The sequence below is a fragment of the Schistocerca serialis genome, chromosome 5 (assembly GCF_023864345.2).
Source record: "Schistocerca serialis cubense isolate TAMUIC-IGC-003099 chromosome 5, iqSchSeri2.2, whole genome shotgun sequence".
NCBI lineage: Eukaryota > Metazoa > Arthropoda > Insecta > Orthoptera > Acrididae > Schistocerca > Schistocerca serialis.
This window is the reverse complement of record NC_064642.1, coordinates 612,739,218-612,762,580: the sequence shown is the minus strand read 5'-3', so window position 1 is coordinate 612,762,580 and position 23,363 is coordinate 612,739,218. Positions and strand designations below refer to the sequence as shown.

The 23,363-nt window shown below is 41.7% G+C and overlaps 1 protein-coding gene across 2 annotated transcripts in view; it reads right to left on the bottom strand.

The window, feature by feature from the left end:
• The window catches only part of LOC126480776 (uncharacterized), a 147,167-nt gene that overhangs the window by 100,384 nt on the left and 23,420 nt on the right, over window positions 1–23,363 (bottom strand). For both annotated transcript variants that reach the window (XM_050104076.1, XM_050104077.1), the window contains exon 6: window positions 5,185–5,375. In XM_050104076.1, coding sequence (XP_049960033.1) covers window positions 5,185–5,375 — 191 coding nt within the window. The remainder of the gene's footprint in view (window positions 1–5,184; window positions 5,376–23,363) is intronic.

Genomic DNA, 23,363 nt, shown 5'->3' with positions numbered 1-23,363 from the left:
TTAACTGCATCTTCCCAACACAGAACTAGCTGTCTTGTGATATCTATAAAATGTAAAACCTTTGAATTTGTGGATATAGGATCTATATAATATAGTTCCCTCCTATCAGAATTACTTTCCCTTTATGGGTAGTTGTATGCAATTTCATCAAGTGTTACTGTAGTTAATTAAATAGAATCCACACGCTGGAGCACAGAGACCTCGTAACTGCACCAAATGTAAGGTCGGGTTAGCTTCACAGGTTGAAGCAGGTAGGTCAGTGCCAAGAAAGTGCCACACACCACTGGAAACTACTGCCTCTCGTAACAATGACTTGTGTCCAACAGTAAGTTGTCAAGTAGGGTATTGTCATTCCATATCCTCTTAGGGTTGGCCGCTGTAATTTTGTTGCGTTTGGCACCAACACAACTATTAGATTCATAATCAAAATTAATCTGACCACGAGAGGATATTGGAAATGTTACAAAATAGTGGATGGGTAGCTGGGGAATGGTTTGGAATAAGGCCAAATAAACAGTAAAAGTCTTTCAAATTGTTGTATACAGATGAAGAAAATCAGTAGGAAATTTTACAGAATAATTAATAATAGGGCATACAGGTTTTGTCAGGTACTCTCCAAGCATAAGAAGACAGGAGGAAGCACTGCTTGAGTAAAACAGTTGTGTTGGAGATGCACAGTTTTTTTGGAATATGGGTGGAGTGTTATGGCACAGGTTCAACGCATCACAGCAAAACAGCTGGCAGTTCAGTGGCAGACAACGTGACGTCAACGGCAACAAATGTTAAGCTCTCATATTCTTTATCGATTTTTGGGCACATTGGTAATGCCTGAATGCAAAATGCAAGATTCAAGATTAATTAAAGATCCAGGAGATACCCAGTTACCAGATTATGAGCCAATTACTATGGATACTATTAAGAGAGAATTGAGTCGTACAGAAATTTTGAGTCCAGAATCTCCCGAGATTGTAGAGTTAGCACAAGTGGAAATTAATTTGCGCAATTCAGTGCAAGCAGGCAAGGATGACACTGAAGTAATGACAGATCATGTGACGAAGCAAATAGCCCCAAAAGTAAAGTCTGATAGGCAAAATGTCTTGCTGATTTCAATAACTGCAATGTTAGGGAATCACAAGACAGAACTGACTGACAAATTCAGCAAAGTAGCGCAAATTTAAATCAAGAAAATACATGACAATGTGCAAGTGGTAACTTCTCATATGTCCTCATATGACGAGATTAAAAACTGAAGTAAAGTGTGATGCTGATGAACAGTTTACAAAATATAAGTCGCAGTTGAAACTCCAGGTGGAGAGACAATAGAAAAATATTGTTACTAAGGTAGATAATGAAACTGATGCAGTATGCAGTAATTGTGACGAATGATACAAACAATCAATATCAAATATCTCGAAAACATTGGAATAGAATGAGACTGGTTATCGCACTTCACCTAAGCGATGGAGCTAAGACAAACTGAATATGAAAGTAAGACTGATAATAACTTTTTACTAGCACAAGCAATAATGTAAGTTTGAAACAGTGAAGTCTGGAACAGTGTAACAATTTTAAAGGGGATGTGACAGAGATAAGCAAAAAGAGTTGGCAAGACCTGAGCACAATTGAGGCGAATTGCCAAAGACAGAGAGGGGTAGCGAGTTCTCCTGGATGCCCTATGCCCCCATAGGGGCCAAAGGAATTAAGTCAAGTAAGTTACGTGACAGATATAACTCAGGCACTGGTTGCAGAGTGAACAGCATGAACTGTTACAAAGAAAACGGATTGTGCATCATCAGACACTGGATGTGCAACTGATTAAAAATGAAAAGTCAATCACTAAATGGTCAAAAAGGGGTGTGCAAGCTTCGTCCGTCACTTCAGCAGATGCAGCTTTCATTTGGTGAAGTAAACTTAATTACTTCCATCCACATGGAAATGTGCACCCAAAGTTGACAGTACTTTCAAAGGGCTGGAGTATAAGGAAAACAATGAAAGAATTTTCCACTACAGATTACATGGTTCGAATAGCAAACCAGCTGGTAGAAGAACATGGTATATTAGTGACACTGAATTCTAAGCCAGGTTAAGACACTGTGTGCGAAAACAGTACAACGTGTACATAATATATCTGTGTAAATTCTAGAACCACTCAGCCTTCTACCATCTTGAACACACGACATTCTGGATATGAGTGTGGGATGGGATGGTAGAATCCTACCTACTGCACGTCACATGTTTGTGTATGCAGGTTTAAAATCAGTCACGGGATGAAAGTAGACGCGGCAGACGAACGGCACCAAGTACCTGTCGAGCAATCCATAGACGTTTTAGTGAGTGTGTAAGGAAGAACCATGGAGTTAATATGCAGCTCTGTGCTTATTGGATCACTGACTATTGTTATTAAAACAAAGGCAATTGAAAAAGAACTCTTGAAAACTCTTGACATAACCTTGCTATATGCAAGACTTATTTTCTGATTTATGTTAAGAAAAGTTATGGTATCGAAGCCAACTTTCTTTTAACTGTAATTTAATTTGTTTCTGATGTTCGAGTGGACAACGGACTAACTGGAAGTTGTTTATAAATGTTGAAAGTGAGAGTATTATTGTGTATGAAAGTCAAATACATCATTAACTGACGTAAAGCAAAGTTTGTATGTCTACTTATTTAATAAGTAGAAAGAGTCTAAAAATTCCTGTACCTAGCATTATACGATGGAGAAGAAGTCAATAGGATTTTGAGCAGCTGACTATACAGTAAAGAAGAGTGCCTGCAAATTACAAATAAGTCACTTCGTAAAGAAGTGGAAGGTGGTTTAGGGGAATAAACCGAAACAATCCAGATTAACACTCACACTTTAAGTTAGAAACATTAGAAAAAGACTACATGTCAGTGAAAGAAAATGGAATTATGAGAATATAAGCAGAAGCAGCCAGTATTGCACAATCTTAAGGAATTACATGCTTGTTTCAAAGATATGTATCGGACATAAATACTGGATTCTAAAAATTTTGAGAGTTGCAACCAAAGACTGTGTTCTTGCCAATGCCAGTGGGACCCTGCTGTTTGTCTGCATGTCTGTGTGTGTCATATCAGAAATTGAAGTTAATGGTTGAAGAATGTAAACTGAAAGCACTAATGAAGTGTGAAGAACACACATTACCAGTGTACATGCACTATGTAGCATTTGTTACATGCAATCCTGCACTTCCAGCATTATTCTTAGGTTCAAGTCCCTACTGTCCAAGTGTGACAATACTGAATGATCATTTGTTTGAATTGTTTGGTACGAACTGTACTGACAAAATTCCGTACAAGTGTTTGTTAACAAAAGGCAGGATAGTTCTAGAGACTGTAACAAAAACAACAGATGATTTCACTGAAGTGTTTGCATCAAGTTTACAACAGCTCCTTCAACAATCAGCAGTAGTAACAGCCCTTTTAAGCCACTAAAAAAGAACTCAAAGTGAATGTCTTTTTCTGGGGATCCTGCAAAGAATTACTCTTTTACCATGCAGGATGAAGTACAGGGATTTCAATGGAAAAATTCACAGGTTACTATTCACCCACTGAGACACAAAAATGTGTTGCAAACTTAAGAAGAAACAGGTGAAGTACAGGCCAGCTTCTTACATCCACATGGACCATCACCATTATCTGTTTTTTCTGCCATACCTGACACTTGTGTTATCAGAAGATGCAATTGTCTTTTAAGTGTCTTTGCAAGTGTAAGATATGAAGTTCTCACAAGGCTGGATCCTGTGATACCAACTGGAGGAAATATAGTCTCCCTGCATCAGATCCAGTGAACATTTAAGAATTTAACTAGAGACTTGTGAGATGAGATTTTACCATGTTTTATTACCTTTTCATTCAATTTACACTGTAAATGGTTCATAATACCCCCACAGTAATATAAATCATATTTTTGTACAACATTACTTATGAACTGCACTTTTCTTCTGCATTTTGGTAGTGTACTGCTGCTCACAAGATAAATTTTTGGCCGCGATGTCGTTACCGTGCCACCTTGATATTTAACATGCTTTTAGCAACACTTTGGAGCAATATAATATATTTCTTTAATTTTGAGATATTCAAGATTAAAGGTTGAGGTCAACGACCATGAATGTATTCAATTTTGAGATATTCAAGGTCAAAGGCTGAGGCCAATGACCATAAATGCGAAAATTCTTAAAAATCTGCCATGTTACATATCAATGTAAGGCTCTAATTATTAGTTTTTCAATAATACAAGTTTCATTGCTTTATCTAGATTATAACCAAAGTTGCAGTCATAAAATGGTGCGATTATAAGTACAATCATATCAAACCTTAAGTAATGGTGTTTGTGGTAACACAATATGTGAAGTTCTCGGCACAAATAATATAAATTATGTATATGAAAATATTCCAACATTTTTGGAAGTGCAGGTTTTGACTGCCATTGTCATCCCATACGGTACACTTCAAATTGAAGAAAAGGCTCCCTTCCCAATTATGTCCACCATATAAAGTGACAAGCATGTGACAAAGTGAATAGAGACGACAGTAGGAAATAGAGTGTGCAAAGTGTGGCAGCTGAGCAACGCATATACACAGCAAAGTGCAATGACACTATCCTAAAGTCACGTATTAGAAGCAGATTTAGAAGATATATAGACAATAAGAGTCAGAAAATAGATAAGTGATTTGAGTGGACGTTAAGTAACAATGTCTCTCAAGTTGATGGCAAAATGAAAGCTGAATTAGCACAAGTGGAAAAGCTAGAGTCCACTTATAGCTTTCAAAGATGCAGTACCAGCAGATACTTCAATACCAAGATCATGTCTCCCACTCTTGGAAACTGCCGCCTACAGTAACAGTGTGTTTTGTACAACTGTACAGCATGGAGCAGGTTTTTTTCCCATACTCTCTCAGAGTCGGCTGACATAATTTTGTTGACTCTGGCACCACCACAACTGTTACGATTCACAGAGAAAATTAATCTGGCTACAAAAGGATAACAGAAACATTACAAGTGGGTCTTTTTAATTAACACTGTAGCCTACCACGACCAAAGCAGAAATAAAAAATCACGGTAAGTGTCATATGGCACAGCATCAGATGTGTTACAACAGTATATCGCTTAATAATTCCAATTATGTAGACAGATAGCCAAGTAGTATTATTTTACACTTATACCTCTGCTCAACAACATTTGCATCTGATGATTCTTCATCAGATATCTTCTTTTTCTTCTTCTTTGTGCACGATGCATCTATAGAAGCTGATGTTTTTTCTGAACTGTGCCAGGTTTTCTTCAGGTCAACTATAGCTTGATGAAGTTCATATGTTACCTGTGAAGTAACTTCTGCTACTATTTCACCTTTCATCTGGAAAAAAAAAATCTTCATGATAAACACCAAATTAACAGAATTACTTATTGTATCTACGGCCCAGAAGAAATACTGCAAAGGAAAATGTAATGTCATAAAGAAAAGTAAAGTTGTTGTCCATCACATAAATCTTACAACAAGAGCAGAGCAATAATTAAGGTGATCAATCACAGATAAACCACCAAAAATTATGAGAAACAACTACAACAGATTAGTTTATGAAATACAGTTTTAGTGCTTATCAAAACTTTATTAAAAGTTGTAAGCTCGCTTACTCATGTGCCGTACAGCACATCAAGTTTCTGTAGATTTACAGAACAGCTAGCAAGAAAGTGAATAACTGTGTAACAATCCCAATTTTTGTAATAAGATCTACAAGAAGCACAGTTTTTACTAATGATGTCATGCAGAATCTTGCAAGCCACATCTATTTTGTCATGGAACGAACCAGTACATAGTTCACAGAATGCTGTTCATAAAATCCCACAAACAAAGAATTAAATAATTAACAAGACACGAAAAAAGAGAGAGTAGGAATAAGTACATTACAGAGAAAAGTTTAAACTATTATGATGAACTTTTGTACAGAATAGATGGCATGTGCCATAAGGAAACTTTCAACCTGTAGTAGAATATGTAGGGTTTAGAACTCAATTATTTTACTTCTGCTGGAGACCTACAGACTTTTCTATAAAATGTTTCAGGAAGTATTTTCCAAGTGCCTTTGGTTTTTATTCTGTGAAATGCTTAAGTAAGTGTTATCCAAGTGTAAATCATTTTTCCATCTAGTATTCACTGAATGAATGTTGCAGTTACTTCTGAAAACAGCACTATTGTTAACAACATAATCCATGATGGAAAATATATATCGCTTCTTTTAACCTAGGGAACAGGTGATAGTCACTGGGTGCCAAGTCAGGACTATAGGGTGGGTGGATGATTATGTTCCACTGAAACTGCTGCAGGAGAGCAACAGTTTGCCGAGCAATGTGTGGGCGAGCATTGTCATGGAGAGTGCGTACGTCCTTGCTCAACATTCCTCTTCTCCAGTTCTGAATTGCCCGTTTGAGTTTTTACAGTCTCACAGTACCTGTCAGCGTTAATTGTGGTCCAAGCGATTCAGTTCCGATGACGAGGTGAAAGAAGAGATTCATAACTTTCTGAACAGCATGGCGGTGAGCTGGTATGACATGGGCATATAACAACTGCCACAGCGTCTACAAAAATGCATCGACAGAAATGGTGATTATGTCAAAAAATAGCTAAATGTTCAAGCTGTAAACGATGTAAACGATTGTAGAAATAAACAGGTCTATGTACTTATAACAAAATAGGAGACCTTACTTTTGGGATTACCCTCATAACAACAGCATCAGACTCTTATTATCTTATATAGGCGTTGCCGACAGCAACACCGTATTCTGCTTGTTTACATATCTCTGTATTTGAATACACATGCCTATACCAGTTTCTTTGGCACTTTAGTGTATTTGATATTCCCCTTGGTCAAATTATTCCTTTTTAAATAGATGTGACAATGACTGTCAGACTTTATCAAATTACCAATATGAGCAGTAGCTATTAAAATATAACACCTCATGCACACACGAAAGCCAACTCTAGCATCTTGGGCCGGACTGCAACGTCACTTGGGATGCAAACAGCAATCTGGAGGGGATGGGGAAGGGGAAGGGATAGTAGTGTACGGGTCGGGAGAGAGATGAACACTGTCTGGTGGACTGTGCAGGGACTAGACTGCCAACAGGCGCAGTGTCAGAAGGTTGTGGAGCAAGGAGGTATGGAAAAAAAGGAGACACGTGGGGAGAGACAGAAGGATGCATTGGCGGAGGGCTGCAAATAATCAGGGTGGGAGATGAGAATGGGGAGAAGATGATGGACAGAGAGAGTGGAAACTGTTGGGTGAAGGGTGTGGGGACAATATGTTAGCACGAGTTGAGGCCAGGATAATTATGGGAGCGGAGAAAGTGTTGTAAGGATAACTCCCATCTGTGCAGTTTAGAAAAGTTGGTGGTGAAGGGAAGAATCCACAGGACTCAGGTAGTGAAGCAGCCATTGAAATCAAGTGCATTATGTCCACTTGTGTGATGTGTCACAGGGTGGTCTGCTTTGCTCTTGGCAACAGTTTGTCAGTGACCGTTCATCCTGAACGACAGTTGGTTGGTGGTAGTCAAACCAATATAAAACGCTGTGCAATGACATGACTACAGCTGACCTGGTGAATGACATGGCAGTTTTCAGTGGCCCGAATCCTGATGGGGTAGGATAAACTTGTGACAGTACGAGAATAGGAAGTGTTGGGTGGGTGGATTGTGCAGTTTTGCACCTGAGTCTTCCACAGGGATATGATTCTTGCGGCAAGGGGTTGGGATTGACAGAGGCATAGGAATGGACTAGGATGTTGTGGAGGTTGGGTGGGTGACGGAATACCACTTTAGGAGGGGTTGAAGTGTCTCGAGGAGGATGTCCCTGATTTCAGGGCACGATGATAAGTAATCAAAGCCTTGCGAAGGATGTGGTTCAGTTGTTCCAGTCTGAGATGGTACTGCGTGACGAAGGGGACACTCTTTTGTGTCTGGTTCTTGAGGGTGATGGGGGGATTAGGGGTGTGAGGAGAAATGGCATGGGAGATCTGCTTGCGGACCAGTTCTGGCAGATAGTGCCTGTCTGTCAAGGCCCTGGTGAGACCCTCAGCATTCTGAACAAGGGAGTTTTTTGTCGCTGCAGATACGTCGTCCCTGGGTAGCCAGGCTATATGGCAGAGATTTCTTTGGTGTGAAAGGGATAACAGCTGTCAAAATGCAGGTACTGTTGGTGGTTTTAATGTGGACAAAGGTGTGGGTAGGGGGTCTTTACTTCTTCACAATCTCAACACATTCTCTCCAATCCGCTTCATGTGGTCCTCCTCAACAAAGCACGCCATCTTCCTAGTATTGACCTCCTCCTCTCTGATCGCTCAATCCGCATTTTAGTCCATGTTAAACCCACCAACCACCAACGTACCTGCATTTTGACAGCTGTCATCCCATTCACACCAAAAAAATCTCTGCCATATAGCCTGGCTACCCGGGGACGATGTATCTGCAGTGACAAAAACTCCCATGTTCAGTATGCTGAGGGTTTCATCAAGGCCATCACAGGCAGACATTATCCCCCAGACCTAGCCCACAAACAGATCTCCTGTGCCATTTCCCCTAACACCCCCAATTCACCCACCACCCCCAAGAACCAGCCACAAAGGAGTGTCCCTTTCATCACCCAGTACCATCCTGGGTTGGAACAACTGAACCACATCCTTCGCCAGGGCTTTTATTACCTATCATCGCACCATGAAATGAGGGACATCCTACCCAAGACACTTCCCACCCATTCTAAAGTGAAGTTCTGTCACCCACCCAGCCTCCACAACATTCTACTCCATCCCTATGCCACTCCCAATCCCAACCCCTTGCCACAAGGATCAAATCACTGTGGAAGACTCAGGTGCAAAACTTGCCCAATCCACCCACCCAGCACTTCCTATTCCACTCCTGTCACAAGTTTATCCTACCCCATCAGGGACCGGGCCACCTGTGGAAGCAGCCATGTCATTTATCAGCTCCACTACAATTATTGCACAGCTTTCTATACTGGAATGACTACCAATGAGCTGTACACCAAGATGAACAGGACACCACCAAACAGAGGCCAAGAGCAAAGCAGACCACCAAGTGGCACAGCATGTAGTTGAAAATAACACATTTGATTTCAGTGGCTGCTTCAATATCCAATCCATCTGGATCCCTCCCTCCACCATCATCATTTCTGAACTGTGTGAATGGGGGTTATTGTTACAACACTTTCTCCGCTCCCATAATTATCGTTACCTCAACCTATGGTAACATATGGCCCCATGCCCTCCACTCTGTCCTATCATCTCCTCCCCATTATCATCTCTCACTCTGTTTATTTGCAGCCCTCTGCCAACACTTATGCCCATCTTTCCCTGCTCCTCTCCATTTTTCACCACCTCCCTGCCCCACAAAATCCTGATGCTGTGCCTGTAGACAGTCTAGTCTCTGCACACTCCAACAGACTGTGTTTGACTCTCTCCCCACCCGTACACTACTATCCCTTCCCCTTTCCCCACCTCCCTCCAGATCGCTGCTTGCATCCCCTCGTGATGTTGCATTCTGGCCGAAGATGCTGGAGCTGGCAATCGTGTGTGCATTAGGTGTGCTAGAGGGAAACATTCCACGTGGGAAAAATATATCTAAAAACAAAGATAATGTAACTTACCAAACGAAAGAGTTAGCATGGTGATAGACACACAAACAAACACAAACACACACACAAAATTCAAGCTTTCGCAACCAACGGTTGCTTCATTAGGAAAGAGGGAAGGATGTGGGTTTTAAGGGAGAGGGTAAGGAGTCATTCCAATCCCGGGAGCAGAAAGACTTACCTTAGAGGGAAAAAAGCACACACACACACATATCCATCCGCACATATACAGACACAAGCAGACATTTGTAAAGGCAAAGAGTTTGGGCAGAGATGTCAGTCGAGGTGGAAGTACAGAGGCAAATATGTTGTTGAATGACAGGTGAGGTACGAGCGGCGGCAACTTGAAATTAGCGGAGGTTGAGGCCTGGTGGGTAACGGGAAGAGAGGATATACTGAAGGGCAAGTTCCCATCTCCGGAGTTCTGACAGGTTGGTGTTAGTGGGAAGTATCCAGATAACCCAGACGGTGTAACACTGTGCCAAGATGTGCTGGCTGTGCACCAAGGCATGTTTAGCCACAGGGTGATCCTCATTAGCTACAAACGCTGTCTGCCTGTGTCCATTCATGCGAATGGACAGTTTGTTGCTGGTCATTCCCACATAGAAAGCTTCACAGTGTAGGCAGGTCAGTTGGTAAATCACGTAAGTGCTTTCACACGTGGCTCTGCCTTTGATCGTGTACACCTTCCGGGTTACAGGACTGGAGTAGGTTGTGGTGGGAGGGTGCATGGGACAGGTTTTACACCGGAGGCGGTTACAAGGGTAGGAGCCAGAGGGTAGGGAAGATGGTTTGGGGATTTCATAGGGATGAACCAAGAGGTTACGAAGGTTAGGTGGACGGCGGAAAGACACTCTTGGTGGAGTGGGGAGGATTTCATGAAGGATGGATCTCATTTCAGGGCAGGATTTGAGGAAGTTGTATCCCTGCTGGAGAGCCACATTCAGAGTCTGATCCAGTTCCGGAAAGTATCCTGTCAAAAGTGGGGCACTTTTGTGGTTCTTCTGTGGGAGGTTCTGGGTTTGAGGGAATGAGGAAGTGGCTCTGGTTACTTGCTTCTGTACCAGGTCGGGAGGGTAGTTGCGGGATGCGAAAGCTGGTTTCAGGTTGTTGGTGTAATGGTTCAGGGATTCCGGACTGAAGCAGATTCGTTTGCCATGAAGTCCTAGGCTGTAGGGAAGGGGCCGTTTGATGTGGAATGGGTGGCAGCTGTCATAATGGAAGTATTGTTGCTTGTTGGTGGGTTTGATGTGGACGGATGTGTGAAGCTGGCCATTGGACAGATGGAGGTCAACATCAAGAAAAGTGGCATGGGATTTGGAGTAGGACCAGGTGAATATGATGGAACCAAAGGAGTTGAGGTTGGAGAGGAAATTCTGAGTTCTTCTTCACTGTGAGTCCAGATAATGAAGATATCATCAATAAATCTGTACCAAACTTTGGGTTGGCAGGCCTGGGTGACCGAGAAGGCTTCCTCTAAGCGACCCATAAATAGGTAAGTGTACGAGGGGGCCATCCTGGTACCCATGGCTGTTCCCTTTAATTGTTGGTACGTCTGGCCTTCGAAATTGAAGAAGTTGTGAGTCAGGATGAAGCTGGCTAAGGTAATGAGGAAAGAGGTTTTAGGTAGGGCGGCAGGTGATCAGCGTGAAAGGAAGTGCTCCATCGCAGCGAGGCCCTGGACGTGCGGAATATTTGTGTATAAGGACGTGGCATCAATGGTTACAAGGATGGTTTCCGGGGGTAGCAGATTGGGTAAGGATTCCAGGCGTTCAAGAAAGTGGTTGGTGTCTTTGATGAAGGATGGGAGACTGCATGTAATGGGTTGAAGGTGTTGACCTACGTAGGCAGAGATACGTTCTGTGGGGGCTTGGTAACCAGCTACAATGGGGCGGCTGGGATGATTGGGTTTGTGAATTTTTGGAAGTAGGTAGAAGGTAGGGGTGCGGGGTGTCGGTGGGGTCAGGAGGTTGATGGAGTCAGGTGAAAGGTTTTGTAGGGGGCCAAAGGTTCTGAGGATTCCTTGAAGCTCCGCCTGGACATCAGGAATGGGATTACCTTGGCAAACTTTGTATGTGGTGTTGTCTGAAAGCTGACGCAGTCCCTCAGCTACATACTCCCGACTATCAAGTACCACGGTCGTGGAACCCTTGTCCGCCGGAAGAATGACGATGGATCGGTCAGCCTTCAGATCACGGATAGCCTGTGCTTCAGCAGTGGTGATGTTGGGAGTAGGATTAAGGTTTTTCAAGAATGACTGAGAGGCAAGGCTGGGAAGTGAGAAATTCCTGGAAGGTTTGGAGAGGGTGATTTTGAGGAAGAGGAGGTGGGTCCCGCTGTGACGGAGGACGGAACTGTTCCAGGCAGGGTTCAATTTGTATAGTGTCTTGGGGAGTTGGATCATTATGAGTAGGATTAGGATCATTTTTCTTCGTGGCAAAGTGATATTTCCAGCAGAGAGTACGAGTGTAGGACAGTAAATCTTTGACGAGGGCTGTTTGGTTGAATCTGGAGTAGGGCTGAAGGTGAGGCCTTTGGATAGGACAGAGGTTTCGGATTGGGAGAGAGGTTTAGAGGAAAGGTTAACTACTGAATTAGGGTGTTGTGGTTCCAGATTGTGTTGATTAGAATTTTGAGGTTTTGGGGGGTGTGGAGCTGGAAGTGGGAGATTGAGTAGATGGGAGAGACTGGGCCTGTGTGCAATGAGAGGAGGTTGAGGTTTGCTGGAAAGGTTGTGGAGGGTAAGTGAGTTGCCTTTCCGGAGGTGGGAAACCAGGAGATTGGATAGTTTTTTGAGGTGGAGGGTGGCATGCTGTTCTAATTTGCGGTTGACCTGTGGGAGGATGCTCTGAACAGCCGGTGTGGATGTGGGAAAGATTGAGGACTTTTATTAAGGATAGGAGTTGACGGGTATGTTCATTGGCTGAGTTGATGTGTAGGTGAAGGATTGGGTGGGTGAGGGCAATGGATTGTTCAGTTTGGAACTGGTATAGGGACTGATGGAAACAAGGGTTACAGCCAGAGATGGGAACTTTAACTGTGAGGCCTTTGGGGGTAATGCCAAATGTCAGACAAGCCTGAGTAAATAAAATATGGGGGCGTAATCTGGCTAGGGCGAAGGCATGTTTGCGGAGGGTATGTAAATAAAACTTAATGGGGTCGTTGTTGGGATGTTGTGAGGGTGACATGGTATTAGAAGGTGAAAAGTGTAACATGAGGCTGAAATGAAAATAAAAATATATGGGGAGAGATAAAGGTGAACTAGAAAGCAACTGGAGATCTGGTGTGAGAAAAGTCGAAAAAGTGTTGGTTGAAGCTGAGCTATGTTGATCCTGTGGTGAACTCGGGTTGGTAAACAACGATGTGCACAAAGTTAGGTGGCTGTGTTGCCGCCGAAACACGTTTAAGGGAGGAGAAATTTGGGAAAATTTCGAAAAAACTGCGTGTAAATGTATTAAAAGGAGTGGTTTTGTGGTGGCAGATTATGAAAATGAGGTTAACAATTGTCTGACGAAGAAATAATGACGTTAAAACCTGTGGGAAGCGGCTAAAAATGATCAGTGATGTGGGGAAAACGGAAATGGAAATAAAGCGAAAGTTGTTAGAACTAGCCGAAATGGTTGTTTAATAGGTGAAAGGAACTGTTTGTGAACTGGAAACGGTGGATTTTATACCAGCGGTAGTGTTGAAAGCGGAAAAAAATTTTTTGGTTATGGTTTGGAAGTGGGTTACGTATTATTGAGAATATACAAGCGGGATAAAATGGTATGGTAGATTACAGTAAAAAGGAGAAGGTAAATACAAAGTGAAACTACTTGCAAAAACAGAAAGCCTACACTGTGAAGCTTTCTATGTGGGAATGACCAGCAACAAACTGTCCATTCGCATGAATGGACACAGGCAGACAGCGTTTGTTGCTAATGAGGATCACCCTGTGGCTAAACATGCCTTGGTGCACAGCCAGCACATCTTGGCATAGTGTTACACCGTCTGGGTTATCTGGATACTTCCCACTAACACCAACCTTGCCCTTCAGTATATCCTCTCTTCCCGTAACCCACCAGGCCTCAACCTCCGCTAATTTCAAGTTGCCGCCGCTCGTACCTCACCTGTCATTCAACAACATCTTTGCCTCTGTACTTCCACCTCGACTGACATTTCTGCCCAAACTCTTTGCCTTTACAAATGTCTGCTTGTGTCTGTATATGTGCGGATGGATATGTGTGTGTGTGCGCGAGTGTATACCTGTCCTTTTTTCCCTCTAAGGTAAGTCTTTCCGCTCCTGGGATTGGAATGACTCCTTACCCTCTCCCTTAAAACCCACATCCTTTTGTCTTTCCCTCTCCTTCCCTCTTTCCTGATGAAGCAACCGTTGGTTGCGAAAGCTTGAATTTTGTGTGTGTGTTTGTGTTTGTTTGTGTGTCTATCAACATGCCAACACTTTCGTTTGGTAAGTTACATCATCTTTGTTTTGTGTGTGTGTGTGTGTGTGTGTGTGTGTGTGTGTGTGTGTTGCTGATGAAGGCTGTGACTGAAAGCTATAGGTGAGAGTGTTTTAACTGTCCCTGTCTGCAACCTGATGTGTCTTCAGTTTCCTTGTGATGTGTCTTCCTTAGTCTTTTCCTACACTGTTGATGTTATTACTTGGAGTTTCCATTGTTTGACTTTTAGGTATGGCATCCATATTGATTTATTAAAATTAGGATATTAAAAATTATGAAATTCCTCATTATGCCAATTACATCTTTGTTACCAGTGTGTTGAGTTTAGACAATTTATTCTATCAATAGTATGTTAACATATTCCAGAAATTTATAGTAGTCTGGTCACAATAAGAGCTGAAGGTTTGGGCTGACTGAAATCATCCCATATGGAGAAGGAAAACAGCATGAAAATAAGAAGAACTAGTACAGATCCTAGCTACTGTAGTTACTAGTATAAAAGACAAAGTAGGACGGTGGGGGCCAAACCTGCTTTGTCACAATCTGGAAGATTCATTGGAATGCTACTTAAAATTGCACACAGTCACAAGATTCTTTACTCTTTAATGGTGTAATAATTGATTCAATTTCATCTTTGCTTGTTTCCTGTAGCTGCATGTGATGTAGTTGTCTCAGAATACCAGCATTCAAGAGTTCTACATATCTACCTGTGCCAATAAAATTTTTATTCAACTTACCAGCCACTGACAAGTAGTGATTATTAAATATTTTGCAGAACTTGGGTGGATCATAAATAGTTACATTCTCACACAACACAGGCGTAATATGTTGAACACACATACTTTGCCCTATACCACTTTCACATTTAAACACATAATTTAAATTTTTTCTGAGTGCATTCTATCCTCTTGGCGTGATCCACTGTTTTAACCCCTCTGATGACGTCCCTCAGCACTTTGCAGTATTGTCTGTAGTAAAATTCTGCTTTCAGGCTTTAACTGATCATATTATGATACAGCTCCCATTTCTTCCTACATGGTATTCTAATACTAACTATCTAAATCAGTTGCTTATTAGCACTGCTTAGGTGCCTGCACATTTTTTAATGGAAAAGAGTTATTAAAGTTATCAAATGTAATGTCTCGTCAACAAAGTGGAATGCATGTGGGCACACGGTCATAAGTATTTTGAGAGCAGGGATGCAATGACTTGAAATTCAGTTAAACTATTTTCTTTTTCTAAATAATGGGTAGTGGAAGTTGGGTTATGACTATCTAGTAACAACTAGAGATGCAATCTGGTGGGAGCTCCACAACTAGTTGAAAAACTAAAACAGAGTTTTTTAAAAAGTAATGTAAGTGAGAACATAGAAACTCTAACAACAATCTATAATTGGTGAGCAGACAACAGTGGTTATAGTGGAAAGGAATCACACTACAGTTGTACAGTGGAGACATGCTGTATATCAAGGATATGCGGTCTTCTTCCTTTTTTTTCCAGAATTGATAGCTAGTGCTTTGCAGGAATGAGTAATAGTAAGAATGTGGCTCCAACAAAGCAAATTCAATATAGGAATTGGAGTGATAGTGTGTGAAAAGGTTCTAAGCAAGATAGGGCAAGGTGGAAATATGGTGCACATCATAGGGCATGTTTAGGGGAAATGTAGGATCTTACTTCAACCTACTGTCACATGATGTAGTACATACAGAACATACATTTTCTGGTGCTTGTGCAGTCATCAATGTGGGTATGAAGTATTAGGTACAGCCCAATTAAAATTTTATAGTACGGGATTGACTATTCTATAATGTTTCTTTTAAGATGTATGAGGTTTCTATAATTTTATATGTGAGAGGGATTCATTCATGTACATGTTTATTATGGACCTGTTTCAAAAGTAATTGGGAATGGGGCATGCAGACAGACCTGACATTACTGACAGTGTCAGCACAAAGACAGAGTTAGTGTTTATCATATCACAGCAGTGATGGCCACTAAAGTTAACAAGTCCATCGAGAAGACTAGGAGAGTATTTATATTGGAAAGAGAAGAGCAGCAGTTGTTAGCATCTTACTTAGACAGTGAATGAACACGAAAAGTTCCAATATTATGGATACAGAGGAATTATGGGCAAAGTTTCAATCAATTGTAAATCACGCTCTAGAGAAGAATTTGCCAAATGGATTTAGGACACAAAAGGCCCATTGAGGTTCACTAACAAAATTCAGAAAATTCTGAGGAAACAGAGACCCTTGAACTTTCAATTCAGAAAAGGGCACGTAAATGACAGGCAAAAGTTACTAGAAATTCATGCACCTGTAAAAAAATCAATGCACAAAGCATATAATAACTTCCACTGTTACAAAAGCGAGGTGGTGCAGTTGCTAGCACATTGGACTCACTTTCGGGAGGACGATGGTTCAAATCCATGTCCAGCACCCTGATTTAGATTTCCGTGATTTCCCTAAATCACTTCAGGCAAATGTCCGAATGAGTCCTTTGAAAGAGCACAGCTAACTCCCGTCCCCATCCTCCCCTCATCCGATGGGTCTGATGACCTCGCTGTTTGGGTACCATATACCACTATTAATTACTTCATTTCCTATTCGACTTGCAAAAGGAATAAGGGAAAAACAATTGTATGCTTCTGTACAAGGCTTAACTTCTCTTACTTTGCCTTCTTGGTCCTTACGTCACATGTATGTTGGCAGTAGTACAACTGTTCCTCCTCCACATCACCCAACCAACTTCCACCATCATGCCTCAGCAAAAGTGCCGAGAACGCAAGAAAATTCTGGTCCTATATAAAATCGCTAAGTGGGTCAAAGGTTTCTGTCCATTTATTGAGCAGTCTGGGGTGGCAATAGAAGACAGCAAAAGGAAAGATGAAGATTTAAATTTCGCATTCAATAAATCATTCACGCAGGAGGATCAAACAACCACCATATGGAGGACATAGTAATGGGCATCCCAGACATAGGACAGCAACAGAAAGAGTTCCAAACAAATAAATCACCAAGTCTGGATGGTATCCCAACTCGTATTTTATGCTATGCAACAACTGCGCAATGGCTCATCACTATGTCACTTAGCCCACCCATGATGCATCAACAATGCAGTGCAGCTAGCTGTGCACCTGATATACTCTATGGCATTGGCTCTTTACTTAGCCTGCATTTATCACAAAGCTCCCATGCAGTGCAACCCATGCGACTGAAAAGATGTTCGAACATAATAAATATCCTTGAGACAGAAAAGCACAAATGAGCACTGACTTAGAAAGCATTGCTCATGCAAAACTCAGCTTGGCCTGCAAACCACAAATGAATAGCAACAGGCAGATTCCATGTTCCTAGATTTTCAGAAAGTGTCTGACATGGCACCCACAGCAGACTGCTAATGAAGGACCGAGCACACAGAATTGCTTCCCAGATATGCGAGTGGCTAGAAGACTTCTTAAATAATAGAAGCCAAAATGTTGTCCTCAATGGAGAGTGTGCTTCACAGACAAGGGTATCATCAGGAGGGCCCAAAAGAGGTATGACATGACCACTTTTGTTCTCCACGTACTTAAAATTATGTGTCGGATAAGCTAAGCACCAAACTGAGACTGCTGACCCTGTAGTATATACAGAATTACTTCAGACAGAATTTCTGTGGTGTCATGAATAGAAGCTTGCTCCACATGTAGAAAAATCTAAGTTCAACAATGTAGGAAAAGAGAGATTGCTACTTACCATAAAAAAGATACATCAAGTTGCAGACAGGAACAATTAAAAGACATTTTGAAGGATTAGTTCAACACAAATTCATGCTACTACAGGGACAAACTGTTAACTGATGGTACTATCAGCACATGTTGCGATGCCTGAGAGAGAATGTGAGAAGCAAATGCCCAGAAATGTGACGACACAATTCATGGCTCTTTCATCACAATAACGCACCTGCACATTCATCCCTGTTAGCTCGTGACTAGAGCACAAAAAATAAAATCCTTGTGGTGCCTCATCCTCTGTACTCTCCAGAACTGGCCCCTGTGAACTTTTTTTTTATTTTCAAAGTTGAAAACCCTGTTGAGAGGTAGGAGACTTGCAATGATAGGCAAGATAAAAGAAGACAGCGCTTCGCGCGATCCAGAAAGAGGTGTACCAAGACTGCTTCTGGAAGTGGAAACTGCGTTGGGTGTGGTGTACCAATTGTGGAGGAGAGTATATCAAAGAAGATCATGCACAATTAGTAAAAGGTAAGCGCAGAAAAATTCTGTGGACATAAGTTCCGGAATATTTTGAATAGACCTCATATATGCTTAATGTGCACTGTCAATTGCTTGTTCATTCTGTTTTTCAGGATCCTTAGGGCATAATATGTATTCAGTTTTGAATTAACATGTGCCACAGGCATCTACATTTACATACATATTCCACAAGCCTCTGTATGGTATGTGGCAAAGGGTACCACATACCACTATTAATTACTTCATTTCCTACTTCACTTGCAAAAGGAGTGAGGGAAAAACAATTGTATGCTTCTGTACAAGCCCTGACTTCTCTTACTTTGCCTTCATGGTCCTTACGTCACATGTATGTTGGCAGTAGTGCAACTGTTCTGGAGTCAGCAGCAAATACCTGTTCTCTTAATTTTCTCAATAGCGCTTCGCGCAAAGGACATCATCTTTCTTCCATGGCTTCCTATTTCAGTTTATAAAGTACCACTGTAACACTTACATACTGACTGAATGTACCACTAACAACTTTAGCGGCACGCATCTGAATTGCTTTGATGTCTTCCATTAATCTGACCTGTAGGGACCCCAAACGCTCAAACAGTGTTCTATACATGGTTTCCTTTGTAGATGAACTACAATTTAATGAACTTCTCCCAATAAACCACAGTCAACAACTAGCCTCCACTACTATCATCCTTATGTGCTCGTTCCATTTCATATCACTTTGCAACATTACGCCTTGATATTTAATCGACATGATTTTGTCAAACTGTACACTTCTGATGTTGTGTTTGAACATTACAGGACTGTTTTCCTACTCATATGCATCAACTTACAGTTTTCAAACAATGGAAATTCCCGATAGGAATATAAACAGGAAAAGACAAATTGTTACTTACCGTAAAGAAGAAACGTCAAAAGTTGCAGACAGACACAAGACACGTCCTGATAGTACCATCGATTAACAGGTTGTCCCTAAGGCACGAATTCACAATGAACTAATCCTTCAAAGTCAAAGAAAACTATCAGCACGGCTTTGACATTTGACCTGGCCTGACGGGCTTTTTTGGTGTTGAAAAAACAATCCCAACCCACTGTGAAGATTGAACCTTGGTCTCAGTATCATAACTGTACCCACGTTTCACCAGCAGCTACGATTCTCCTAAGGAATATCTCGTTCTCATTTGCATGATCCAAAAGCTACGAGGTAAAGGTCTTTCCAGTTTTGACTCATGAGCTATGGGACGAGCTTGGTGGCACCACAGCGCATTCCAAGATGCTGGGTCATGATTTCATGACATGATCCAACTGAAATATTACATTATTATGTAATCTCTTGGACAGTCAGTCATCAATTGGCATGCAAAGACTGACATGCAAAATTTCATTGACGTTCCTGACATGAGCATTGCCGGTAGACGTCAAAGTGTGTCCTGTACAAGGGTCATTTTTAACTTCCATCTGGTTAGTTTTAAGCCATGTGAACCACTTATAACACCGAGCAAAGTTTAAGCACTCATCACCGCAGGCTTCCTGCATCATTTGGTGTGTCTTTGTAAAGGTTTTTTTGAGTTTCACACAAAATTTAATGCAGGCTCATTGCTCCTCTAACTCTGCCATCTTGAAAGTCGCAAACTGTGCGACACAACTTTCTACTCAATACAGCACTGAACAACAACTGCCAGACATACAACAATGAAACTTGTGGCAGTTCCATGTTAAACACAGTCATGTGCAGGGATGCCAAACACATTTCATTCCAACACACTATTGGCACGAAATTACGGATGTTCAAGAATCTTTTGAACGGACCTCGTATTCACAGACACCTAAGACATCAAATTATATTTGTGTTATTTATTCTGCTACATTGAGTACCTATCAGAATCACTGCTGCAAGAACACTAGATCGTGTATGCCTTTTTGGCTCTCAGTCCAGTCATGTTTTGAATTTCCCACAATATTCCCCTGAAGCAAATGCTAAACATCCTCAGGTGGTGGCTTTTGTTTCTGCTGAACTACCAGTGCTCACACAGCGAAAATCTGTATGTTGTTCTCATTTGAAAGTTTAATCAATAACGAGTACTTTGAACAAGCAGATAGAGTCACCATATAAACCTCCTGTCTCTCAATGTGGCCAAATATTTTACAGAAGATTTTGATGAGAATGCACAACAGTCAGCCACTTTACAACAATCTTGCTTTTGGCAGTATGTGGATGACATGTTTGGGGTGTTGCCTCATTTCTCTATCATTAAAATACTCAGTTTATGATGGAGGTGGAGAAGGAGGCACATTACCCGCCCAAGACATTTTGGTACAAACAAAAGCCAACAGAAAGCTGGGTCATAGTGAGGACTGCAAGTATGCTCATGAAGTTATATTTGGAGGCTACAAGTTGTCACCACCCTCCACAATATGACTCAGGTTCCCAATTAAGTACATCCTGGAACCCTGCACTTGCCACCATCAGATACAGAGGGAAACAAGAACATCCCACGACAGTTATGTAGCAACACAGAGAAAGTTCTGTCTACCAACAATTCTAATTTATCACCCACTTACAGCAACATTTTGAAACTGGCGCATGCGCTATGATGTAACATGTCAATTCTACGGAATAACAACATGTTGCCTCTCACCACTCAGGCCACCGAAACATGTCTGTGGCAAACCACGAACATTGTTCAGGTAGTTGTTAAGTGTGGAACAACAAACTGTGCGCACTTCGGTTTGCCATAAGTACAGATGGGGTGTAAGAGGCAACAGCTCAGAACATTGACAAGGCATGGCAGCTACTGTGGAATGTTGCTTATGCTTTGGCATCGTTGCTTGGCAGTGCCTTGGAAGTCACAGTGGAATAGACTCGGGCAATGATGTCAACACCAGAACAACTTAAGAATTTATGAAAACTGCCATTCTGCAACATTGTATCAGTACTGGAATACTCACTGTGATCTACTGTGAGCTACAAGTTAAGAACAATCTGTTCAGTCACAATTGTAAATGAAGTTGCTCAGTGGAAATGTTGCAATTATAATGCAGAAGAGTTATCGCAAGACTGATCATATCATTTTAGTAGCCTGAATAGACTGGAACTCTCTTCCAGCACTTGTCACTGCAAAAGGTGAAGATGTCACTCATCAATGTCTAGAGGCACTGCATAAGCAGGGCCACTAAAGCAAGTAACTTCAAGAACGGTGACTGCAAGATATTTGAAAGGCAGAAGCTAACAAACATATCAATCAGAGGACAGATTGTGCACGGAGTGGAGCACACCACAGCAAAAAATCCAACTTGTTACACTACAGCACAGAAGCCCACAGCTTGGCTTCAGGTAGGGGACTCCAAATGCACATGCTCAGATACGGACTCCATACAGACTGCCACAATAGCAACACAGGTAGTTCTAATTGCCAGTAGTACCAAACAGCCACCACCTGGCGATTTTGAGTAGTTTCCTCAATGGAATATTGGGGTAGGCATAAAACATGGTCTGGCGGCAGACTCAAGAGCCGTATCAAGCAGCTCATATTTACACTGATGTGATAAAAGTCATGGGATTCCTACCAATATTGTGGTGTAGTGCAGCAACTCGATGTAGTATGGACTCAACAATGCATTGGAAGTCTCCTGCAGAAATTGAGACACTTTGCCTCTATAGCCAGCCATAACTGCAAAAGTGTTGCTGGTGCAGGATTTTGTGCACGAACTGACCTTTCGCTTATGTCTCATAAATGATTGATGGGATTCATATCCGGCGATCTGGGTCATTCGATCAAATTGTTCAGAATGTTCTTCAAGACAATCGCGAACAATTGTGGCCAGGTGCCATTGTGCATTCACATCCATAAAAAATCCATAACTGTTTGGGAACATGAAGTCCATGAATGGCTGCAAATGATTTCCAAGTAGATAAACATAACTACTTTCAGTCAATAATTGCTTCAGTTGGACTAGAGGATCCAGTCCATTCCATATAAACATAGCCCACACCATTATGGGGCCACCGCAGTGCCTCACTGACAACCTAGGTCCATTGTTTCTTGGGATCTTCACCACGCTGTAATCGTACCATCCATTCTCACCAACCGAAATTGGCACTTATTTGACCAGGCCACGGATTTCCAGTGATCCAGACGCCAACCAATATGGTCACGAGTCCACAAAAGTTGCTGCAGGCAATGTCGTGATGTTAGCAGTGGCTCTCACATCGATTGTTTGCTGCCGTATCCCATTAATGCCAAATTTTGCTGCACTGTTCTAGCAGATACATTCGTTGTACATCCCACATTGATTCCTGCAGTTATTTCAGGAAGTGCTGCTTCTCTTTCAGCAGTGACAACTCTATGCAAATGCCACTGTTCTCAGTCATAAGTGAAGGCCATTGGCATTGCCATGGTAAAAGCTGATGCCTGAAATTTGGTATTCTTGGCACACACTTCTCAGAATACTGAATTCCCTAATGATTTCCGAAGTGTAATGTTAAATGCATCTAGCTCCAACTACAATTACAAGTTAAAAGTCTGTTAATTCACATCATACAGCCACAATCATGTCGGAAATCTTTTCACATGAAACATCTGACAAATTGCAGCTCCACCAATGCACTGCCCTTTAATACCTTTTGTATGTGATACTACCGCCACCTGTACACGTGTGCATCGCTATCCCATGACTATGGTCACCTCTGTACACAATTGCCCTACTGTTAGCCACACATGATTGCCCTTCGGTTAGGCAAATTGTTATAAAGAGTGACATTAAAATTAAAGATTTCCTTTTTTATATATGTTGTGGCTTGGTACTGAGACTAGAGGCAATTATGCATTTACAGTGGAAGTTTGTGCAAGGAAGTTGGATGCATAAGAGCCTAATTTCGAATTAAACTCACGATGTAGTTTTAAGTAGGCAGACACTATACAAGGCAAAGTACTCGCGGGCCAAAAGTTAATACCATGACTAGTGTAATATGCATGATTTTTATCATGTATTTTAGTTTCATTAATGAAGACTGTGTGGTTATTACTTGCATGC